Here is an 11,065-nt window from a genome sequence, read left to right on the forward strand (position 1 = left end):
TGGGCGGCTGCCCGAGGGGTCTCGGCTTTACAACTTTGCCGAGCGGCTACTTAGTCAGGGGCAAACACGTTTGTAAAATCCTACAAATTTGATACCCTGGCTAAGGAGGACCTGGAGTTCTCTCATTCGGTGCTGCAGAGTCATCCGCACTCTCCCGCCCGTTTGGGAGCTTTGGTATAATCCCCATGGTCCTTTCAGGAACCCCAGCATCCACTAGGACGATAGAGAAAATAAGAATTTACTTACCGATAATTCTATTTCTCGTAGTCCGTAGTGGATGCTGGGCGCCCATCCCAAGTGCGGATTATCTGCAATACTTGTACATAGTTACAAAAATCGGGTTATTATTGTTGTGAGCCATCTTTTCAGAGGCTCCGCTGTTATCATACTGTTAACTGGGTTCAGATCACAGGTTGTACAGTGTGATTGGTGTGGCTGGTATGAGTCTTACCCGGGATTCAAAATCCTTCCTTATTGTGTACGCTCGTCCGGGCACAGTATCCTAACTGAGGCTTGGAGGAGGGTCATAGGGGGAGGAGCCAGTGCACACCACCTGATCCTAAAGCTTTACTTTTTGTGCCCTGTCTCCTGCGGAGCCGCTATTCCCCATGGTCCTTTCAGGAACCCCAGCATCCACTACGGACTCCGAGAAATAGAATTATCGGTAAGTAAATTCTTATTTTACAGTTTAAAATACTGCCTCTGTCGGACGAAACTAGGCGTTTTGGCAGGTGGCCATTCAGTCTCTGCTGGTTGCAGCTGTTTTATTTCCAGACCTGGTACACCAACAGAGTCAGGGTTATTTATTCCCCTCTGTTTGGGGTAACGAAGCCGAAGGGCTCCGTCGCAGTCTCAATCAGCAAGTCACTTACTACCAGTTAGTACTTGCATATTTGGAGCCACAAAATTGCATGATTGCGCTTGATCTTCACAATGCGTGTTGCAATACGCCACACCCATTAACCATTTTTAGGTTCTACCGTTTGGCCTCTTATCAACGCCTCTGGTATTCACCAAAGTGATGTTGGTGATGATGGCTCATCTCAGAGCCCTGGCGGTGACAATCGTTCCATACTTACACGATCTGATCATAAGAACTCTGTCTCAACAGAGGTTCCTCTTACTTGCGCTACTAACGTACACCACGGTGGCAGGTCAAGTTCAAAAACAATCGCATCTAATTCCGTCTGAATGACTTCAATTCCTAGGTATGATTATAAATACGGTAAATCAAAGAAATTTACCTACTACACCAGGAAGAACAAATATACCATCTAGTACAATTAGTGCAAAAGCCACGCACACTAGCGGTATATTGGTGTATTCGCCTATTAGGAACAATGATGTGTTTTCAAAGCGCTTTAGTTCCCCGGGTTTCACTCGCGTTTCCCACAGGGGGCCGAGGGTGTATATACTCTGGACAAGAGTCTCACAGGTTGAGGAGTTGTAGTTAAAAAGGTCAGCGACAGGGGTTCTAAAACGGATCAAGACAGATTGCTGTCTATAAATGTCCTGGAACTCCGTGCAATTTACAATGCACTACATGCTTCGCTTTCAGTCTGTCCAAGTACAGTCAGACAACGCAACGGGAGTTGCATACACAACAACCAGGGAGGACCGAGAAACCGCATGGTAATGCGAAAGGTAGCTCGAATCCTCAATTGCCCAGAACACCATTAGGTGATGTTGTCGACGGGGTTCATTCCGGGAGTGGACATCTGTTAGACAGATGATTTCACCCGTCGGAATTTTCTTCCAGGAAACTGGGCATTAAATCCAAGGTGTTTCACATGTGGATCCACAGGGGTGGTTACCCTCAGGTGTACATGATGGCATCTCGCCACAATTACAAACGCTCAGTATGTGTACAGAACGACAGATCACAAGGGCAGTGGCGGGGGAGGCTCTCACATTCGTGTGGTCATACAGCCTCGTGTATCTGGCTCCACCGTTTTCCGCTGCTCTCTCCGTTGCTAAAACGGATCATAAGACAGTTACGTCACAGTCATAATAGTGATATCTCATGGGGTTCGGAGAGCTTGCTTCTCGAATCTCCAAGGAATACTCACACACGATCTTTGCCCGCTCATAATACGTCCAACCTGTTACAACAGGGACCGTTCTTTTACCCCTATTTACCTATGTACCGCGGCTGCGGTTGACGGGGTGGTGGTTCAGACCGCCTTCTTAAGAAAAGACATAGGGCATTACAATATTGGTTATACCAACCATGTTACGAGGGCATTACAGTATTGGTTATACCAACCATGTTACGAGCTAGGAAGCCGCTTACGGCAGCTCATTATTGCAAAATTTGGTGTGCCTATATAGGTGGGTGTGAAGCTCGGAAGTTTCCGACATCATCTTTCAAGTTACCCGTTTTCTGTTAATTTACAGACGGGGTGGGATGGAGAACTGCGTTTATCTGCACTAAGGGTGAAGGTATCTGTGTAGTCAATTTATTTTCAAAGACATTTGACTCTATTGTGTCGGTACACACCTTTTCTACAAGGTGTCATCAAGGTGCAGCCTCCATTTATCCCACCTACAGCGCCATGCGACTTGAAGCTGGGTTCAGATTTCTTACAGTTTTCATATTTTGAACCCTTACAACAAATGGGGATTAAGTTTCTCACTTGGAAAACGTTTTTCTTCTAGCCTTAGCTTCGGCAAGGGCTTTGTTTTCACATTTGGGTGCCTTGTAGTCCAAGCCACCGGATTTGGGTTTTCTCATGACAAAGCAGAACTTCGGACGAATTCCGATTTCTTATTTTCACATCAATAAACCAATAGTGGTTCCTGTGTTAACAGCACATTTTAGAATTCTGTATGTGCTACACGCATTACGCGTCTATATGTCCCGAACGTCTACACAGGTCGTACAGTTCGTAATACGGATACGTTGTTTGTTCTCTAGGATGCTGCCAACTGGGGTTAGCCAGTTTCTCAGCAGACATTATCCAGTTGGATAAAAATGACTACAAGTCAGGCTTACTTTAAGGCTAAGTTACAGTCGCCTACGTCAGTAATAGCTCATTCCACAGGTTCTGTGGGAATGTCATGACCAGTTGGTCGTAGAGCATTTACAACGCGGCTACATAGTCTTCAGTGCACACGTTTGTGCGCGTTTACACGTTATGAAACGGTTGCGGCATCAGCATCTAGCTTTGGCCGCCTACTGTTACAGGTGTCAAACAGCTCTCCCGCCCACGAGGGAAGCTTTGGTACGTCCCAAGAGTACTCCAGTGACCCCTAGTGGATGAAAAAGAAAATAGGATTTTGGTACTTACCAGGTAAATCCTTTTCTTTGAATCCATAGGGGGCACTGGACGCCCACCCAGAGCAGTTTTACCTGGGTTGTATTAAGCTCAGAGGAGCTTATGGTAACACATTTTCACCGATTGGTTCAAATTATAAGGGTCTATCGGTTATGGTGTCAACTGTTTAGTTGACAGTAACGTTATGGGTCAACTTTGTTGTTGTCCGTTATGTGATAGGAATTCTCCATTGTCAACCTCTCTATAGTTCTTGTTCGCTCAGTAAAAAACACTGAGGTCGTACACTGAGGTACTCTGGGATATGGAGGGGTGGAGAGTTCTAAATTTAAATATTCAGTGCCTTTGTTTCTGCGAAGCCATCCATATCCCAAGAGTACTCCAGTGCCCCCTATGGATTCAAAGAAAAGGATTTACCTGGTAAGTACCAAAATCCTATTTTTCTCACACTCTCTTTTAGATGGTCACAAGTCCTCAAATCCCACATGTACTACAAAGCCCCTCCAAATGCCGCTCAGACCTCTCCATGTGCTGCTTTTACCTCATATGTCCAATAAAATCCCTCACATGCCCCTCAGACAGCCAGTCACACCTTCCCAATATACTCCTCACACATGCTACTTACACCTCTCCCACAGGCTCCTCACGTGCCTCTCACACCTCCCCTACATTCTCTCACACCTCCCCCACATGCCTCTCACACCCCACCCACATGCCTCTCACACCTCCCCTACATTCTCTCCCACATGCTATTTACACCTCGCCCACATGCTCCTCACATGCCTCTCACACCACCCAACATGCTTCTCACACCACCCAACATGCCTCCCACACCACCCAACATGCCTCCCACACCTCCTCCATGTGCCACTCACACCTCCTCACATTCCTCTCACACTTCTCCCACATTCTCTCACAGCTCTCCCACATTCTACTTACACCTCACCCACATGCCCCAATCATGTTTCTCACACCTCTCAACATGCCTCTCACACCTCCCCTACTGCCTCTCACATACCTCCCTCACATGCCTCTCAAACTTCCGTCACATGCCTCTCATACCTCTCTCACATACCTCTTTAACCTCCGTCACGTGCCTCTCATACCTCACTCACGTGTCTCTCACACCTCCCCCACATGTACAGTATAAAAATACTTGACTGCGGTCAGTCTGTTGTTATTTAATCAGTGTAGGGTCCGTTAAGCAAATGGTTTGTTTTTATTAGGTTTGCATTACATGAAGCTAAGTGCGTGTTCACTTCTATTGTGTTTTGCATGTACAGTATTCAGTTTTATATTAATGGAAAAGTGCAGTTGGTAGATAACAAGTTTGATGTGTGAACGTTGTTTTATGATTGTGGCCATAACACATGGTGACCTCAGGTCACTATTTAATTTGGTGGAGACCAGCTGGCCTGGAGATCTCAGCTCTGCTGCTAAATAAGCGTAGGCCAGAGCTTGGTGACTGATACACATGGGGGTATATATAATAGCCTGTGAGCTGCAGGCAGCCGCAAGATGTCCACAATGCGGCCTGTAGACTTAAAGCAGAGATCATTTTAAAGGCAAAACGAACATTAAGCTTTTTAAATTTTTGCTGCCCACATTCTGCTGATCTGGAGAACTTCACATTTGGTGTGAACAATTTGGGAGGAATTCAGTTGTTTTCTGGGCACCCATCAGAGCAATTAAATTGTTCCCCCCCCCCATAGTGCATGAGTGCTGTGTGTGCGCGCCCAGAAGTATTGGGTTTAACCATGCAAAGCGGCTAAAACTGTCTAAAGTACTTCTACTCCCATAGACAGAGCAACAATTGAATTGCTCAGTGGGCGCCATCTGGTGGCAGTTGTGGGGTAAAACAATTGAATTGCCCCCATTGGGTCATGAGTGTGATTGAAAGATTCCCACATGATTCCATATATTATTTGGGGTATATTATCATTTTTATTAATAACATACATAGGGGTCTATTTACTAAGCCTTGGATGGAGACAAAGTTGCTGGAGATAAAGTACCAGCCAATCAGCTCCTGTCTGCCATGCCACAGGCTATGTTCGAAAAATGACAGTTAGGAGCTGATTGGCTGGTACTTTATCTCCAGCAACTTTATCTCCATCCAAGGCTTAGTAAATAGACCCCATGGTTTGCTTAAGGATATAAGAGATCACCGTACAAGTGAAGGTGATAATACCGATACATAATATACAATGACATGTACCAGAAGGTAAGGGTGGCCCAGCCCAATTGACCATATGAAACAGTATGAGGCATATTGGCTAGTGGCATGTGAAGAAGTAAATAGCTATAGGGCATTTTGGTTATATATGGGTCATACTGGTTATATGATGGTCTAGTGAGGGTGTATGAACATATCTTCGTTATATGGGGCACAGGGGCAGATTTAGGGGTCAGTCCACCCCTAGGCACATTATTGCACCCCACACCCATCACGTCACTGCTCCCTTCATCTCGGGACCAGTCCAGATGCCTCAAGACTGTCAATTCAGCCTCAACCTCACCCTACTACCACCTCTTGGACCAGAATTTGCTGCCCATTGTCCCACAAAAAAAAAAATAAGTCATATTGACAAAAAAAAGAGACCCCCTGACCTCATCAGCCTGTTGTGCCACCCCCAGCAAGTGCTGCCCCTAGGCACGTGCCTCACATGCCTAGCAGGAAATCCACCACTGATGGGGCATACTAATTATTTGGTGGCATGTGGGGCTATTGTTTCCATGGCAAGCATGAAATTAATCACTTTACTTTTACCAAGCTGAATGGCAGGTATGAAGATTTAATCAGTACTTTACCCTGCATTATCAGGTTCTTTTTTGTAGTGAGGTGCGCAGCTGAGTGTTAAGATTTATGCAGCAATTCGTTCTATGTTCATGTCTCCAGCTTCCACCAGTGTTGGTCTTGCCAATAACTCAAATATTAGCAGCCTATAAACTCTAAGAATGTTTATGTCCTTTACTTACAGTGAGGGTGATTTATCAAAGCTTGGAACCTTCTCTGTCTCCAATGTTTGCTAAATCTCCCCCAGTATCTATTTTTTGATCAGGTCCTGGTATAATAACTGCCATCGAAGAGAGAGAGAGAGAGAGCGCTTTTACAAAGAGAATGTGTTTCAGTTGATGGGGTTTTGTTAAAACACACAAAACTCATTGTAAAAATAATATCAGTGACCTGTGAATACCCGCTTACATATCTGATTAACCATATTTGTTATTTCCACTAGAGAGATTCTACAATGTAATAACAGCTGAGAGCAGTGTCGGACTGGGGCATAAAGGGCCTACCGGGGGAATGCAATGGTAGAGGCCCATGTGTAGGGGTGTGGCCAGTCAACAGAGGGGTGTGGCCAGCCACCACAGAGATTTGGCTAACCATGAGAGAGTGCATAGTCTGGCACCTTGATAAATATTGTATATATAGTATATACCACTAGTGCATACATGATATACCAGATTAATAACAGCAATGTACTGTAGAAAATACACCATAGTCCTGTGCAGTATAAGGTAACAAATGTATAATGTTTAACTCAAGCGCAGTCTGGATCCTAATCCTCAGAAGAGGAGATGGGGGCCCCAGGCAGTGGAGCCCACCGGGGTTGTCCCCCCTGGGCCAGTCCAACCCTGGCTGAGAGCTTGAGATGAATAAGATATTATGGAAATATCTACTTGCCAGACAGTTTATGATTTCTAAGCCACCAAATGGAAGTTATCTACGTAATGTATTTCAGGCTGTACAGTTCCTTCCTGCCAATTCACCTTGGGTTGTACCAACATGGTTAAAGTGCGCATTTGTTCGGTAATGTAATATCATGGACCTCCCTTGTATTTCCTGCAGGAACGGTTTCCCGAAGCAAACTGCTGCCCAGCTAATTCTGAGAGCTATTTCCAACTATTTTGTATCCACGATGTCCTCTTCAATCAAAACTGTTTACTTTGTGCTTTTTGACAGTGAAAGCATAGGCATCTACGTGCAGGAAATGGCCAAGCTGGATACCAACTGAGCCTCTCCGTCTAACAGACCCCTCCCAGAGTCCCACCCAACAGTTCCTGTAGCTAAAAACACAACCTTTAGCTTTTATTGCAAGACTGCAGCATGATTTGAAAAACATGCTCATTTGGGAAGGCGAGGATTCCACTTGACCTTTTTAAAATATTTTAAGTGGGCACCGTTAGCTGCCATGTCTCCTGTTCATGCACTATATCCGAGGCATTGTCCAAACGTAGTTCATTTAGAAGACTTTTATAGTTTTATTTTAATGAGGAATGAAATTATACAGATTGTACTTGGAAGTTTATTGTTTGCTTTTTTTTTGTTTTTTTGTATGTGGATGAGACAAAGAACTATTTTGTAAATGTGTTGTGGTGCTTTTATTGTATATTATGTGGCGTTATATATTTTCTCCTCTCTGTAAAAATGATCTCTACGTTGTGTGGACCTGATGTCTTATAATCCCAGATTTAAACACAATGTTGTCTATAATGAACTTTGCAGTTTGACTTGAATATGTTCTTTTTATTAAAGCAGAGTGCTTGATCAACTGTTGTGTAACTTCCCCTGACTGAATAAAGAGAGATCAATATTTTGCACCCATTAGTCTAAAAGGGATAATTTATAAGCACAAGGGTGGTCATTCCGAGTTGATCGCAGCCAGCAACTTTTTGCTGCTGCTGCGATCAACTAGTCCATGCCTATGGGGGAGTGTATTTTAGTTTAGCAGGACTGCGATCGCTTGTGCAGCCCTGCTAAGCTAAAAAAATTTCAAGCAGAACAAGACTAGCCCTGGACATACTTACCCTGTGCGACGATCTCAGCGATGCTGGGGGCGGCTTTGACGTCAGACATCCGCCCTCTGTTCTCCTGGACACGCCTGCGTTTTTCTTCACCACTCCCCGAAAACAGCAGGCAACTTTCCGGGGACGCCCATGAACGCCTTCTTTCTCTCAATCTTCTTGCGGTCGTCTCTGCGACTGCTTTCTTCGTTGTCCATGACGTACGCCGGGCAACGATGCACGTGCGCAGTGCGGCCGCTGCGCATATGCATTCCGGACCCGTTCGCACCGCAGCGACAAACCGCTGCGTGCAAACGGGTCAGAATGACCCCCAAGATACAGTATCTGATTATAGTAGGTTTAAGTGAACATTAACTACATGTTAAATGTTATTTCTGAAAAGGCACTACTTCTGTAAAATTATATTTTACTATATTTTGTTTAAAATTTGTTACAGATGGTACAACATGTGAACTATTTACCATAAGTAAAGTTGGGTTGCAGTCAAAGCTCTTTCTGCATTATTAAATATTGTCCCTTTAAATCTACCACTGACAATTTACCTTTACTAAAACTGTAAAGAGAGATATTAAATAAACAGTGGTCACAATTCCAAGATCTGACATAAACAAACAGATTAATCTCCAAGGCACACCAAGACAAGCATCCGGTTGCCCCAGACACTAATTCTGTAGAAGTAAACCTAGTGTAAGTTGGTGCAACTCCCAATGTGTGACACAACTGTAGTGAAGTACAAAATGTATTTTTAATTAGTCCCCCGATGGAGTATGTGAAGGTTCGTTCAACTCTTTCTCGTTCCTTAGAAACCTTGCATACCGCTTTCAGATTGCAATGCCGGGTCGGACCTGGGGACTGGAAATGGTTCCTTCCTGGGTGTGATCCGGCATTGGACTCTTCACACTGGCTTCCTGACCCGGCAATATGCCAGGTCGGGTTGCTATCGGGGGGTGGGGACAGTGGCGGCATCGGGGGTGGGTGCGGAGGCGGCGCTAGGAGATGAGATCATCTTCACGCCGCCTCTGCCTATACTGTGAATGGGTCCTGGGTCGCATCAATCCGGCAACCCCTTCACACTGCACCTGACCTGGGAATAACCCTTCTTTAGTCCTGGGTTGAAATACCAGGACAGGCGACCTGGGAATTCAGGAGTGACCCCTTTCACACCGAACAGCAACCCGCGTCGACCCAGCAATATGTTGGGTCAATATCGGGTTATTTGTGCAGTGTGAAAGGGGTATCAGTATTGTATAGAAGGAAAGCAAAAGAAAAAAATAACATGACCATCATAACCAGAATACCACGGATGGTGTGAGCGATTTAGTGGGGTGTATAAGAAGTAGTAACCACACACTTGGTTAGGAGGCCCTCTTCCTATAATAGGTTGCTTCCCAGCAAAAATTCAGATCACCAATAAAACACAAAGTGGGGAATTCAATTAGGTGAGAGTTTGGTCCCGCAAGGCAAATTCCCTGGCAAATTTGCATTGTGAATTATATTTGCAATTCAATTCCAAACTTGCATTTCTTTTTCAGAGTAAATTCACTTTTTTTGGCCACTATACCTGAGCAAGTGAAAAGCTAGGGAAAATCTTAATTTTAAGTTAAAAATGTCAAGACTTGCTTCAGAACCCATTGGACACCCCCACAAAGACTAGTTAGGAATTTGGAAGTTTTCAATTCGCTAAATTGGGCCAATAATTACAGTCATATTTGGGGTGAAAAAACAAAAACAAATGCCCTCAAAATACACCAAAATCAACTTTTTCATTAGTTTATGCACCCCAAATTTAATTACAGTATTTATTTCAATGAAAAATAATTACTTTTTATTAAAAAAAAATTAGATTTAAAAAAATAAAATGAAAAGTGGCCTCAAATCACTCCCAAATTTTTACACTTTTTTTTTTTTTGTAGTTTTCGTTAAATGCCTTGGAAATTAAATGACATTCATAAGCTTTACGTTATTTTTCCTTTTTTCAAAATTGCACAAATCAGCCATTTGACACCTTTTAAAAGGCACAGTACTTTCCTTATGCTCACTAACAGTCTCCTACATGATTCTGCTAATGAAGTTGTTGCTTTTTGGGGGTCTAGGAAGGTGTTTTTCATGCAATTTTCCCAGTTAATTGAAAAAAAAATTTGGACAAAATTTGGAGAAGTAGTGCGAATTTTAATTTCTAATTAAACTGAGCGAATCACGGGTGTGCGCATGAAGGCGTAGCATGCAAATTTATAGGCGAAGTGTGCAAATTTAACGCGTTTTGCAAACTCGCACCTAATTGAATTCCCCCAAAGTCTCTTAAGGAAATATGTTTACTGGACCAAGGGTGTTGTTCAAAGATGGACGCAGACCTTGCTTCCGCAGCAAGATCTGCGTCCATCTACTCGCATGCTAGGGGCCACCCAGCACATGGCAAGGCCGCCCATTTGAGGTCGACCTCTGGCTGCGCTGGCCATTTTTTTTCTCGGAGTGGCTGTGCAGCCACCCCGAAAACGGTCTGTACAAGCCAGTGCACGTGCGCAGACCTGATGGACACTGCCGCTGCATTCGTCCATCTCCGAATAAGACCCCAAGTCTTTGTTTAGCTTCTGTGACCCATGATTGCCACCACTTACTTTTCGTCATCACATAAGACTCAGGTAATAATGAAAAGTAGACTATTGTGCATTATCCTTAAAATCTCAAAAACCTTTATAATAAAAGGCAGACAAAACGTACCATTTAACACGTAGCAGTGTACGCTGTTAAAAGTCGTGTCCTACCGGGCAGATACAATAATCTGTTAGTAAATACAGTGTATACACAGCTACCTTAGTGTGTGCTTACTAGAAGGTAAAATGCTCCTCTGCACTATTAAAAGACAGTCTGTGTTATTACCAACGGCAACAAGTAGTTTACTAAACCACAGCCAGGTGTATTGTGTTGCTGCTCTGATATCCGCTATAATTTTCCATGGATGATAAGTGTTTACTTGGACCTAA

At 44.0% G+C, this 11,065-nt stretch overlaps 1 protein-coding gene across 4 annotated transcripts in view; it reads left to right on the plus strand.

The window, feature by feature from the left end:
• LOC134933485 (core histone macro-H2A.1) overlaps positions 1-7,831 on the plus strand; it is a 107,846-nt gene extending 100,015 nt beyond the window's left edge. For all 4 annotated transcript variants that reach the window (XM_063928722.1, XM_063928724.1, XM_063928723.1 and 1 more), the window contains exon 9: positions 7,129-7,831. In XM_063928722.1, the coding sequence (XP_063784792.1) occupies positions 7,129-7,294 (166 nt within the window). In that variant the 3' untranslated portion in view covers positions 7,295-7,831. The remainder of the gene's footprint in view (positions 1-7,128) is intronic.
• Positions 7,832-11,065: the final 3,234 nt, after the last annotated feature.

The sequence above is a fragment of the Pseudophryne corroboree genome, chromosome 6 (genome assembly GCF_028390025.1).
Source record: "Pseudophryne corroboree isolate aPseCor3 chromosome 6, aPseCor3.hap2, whole genome shotgun sequence".
Lineage (NCBI taxonomy): Eukaryota > Metazoa > Chordata > Amphibia > Anura > Myobatrachidae > Pseudophryne > Pseudophryne corroboree.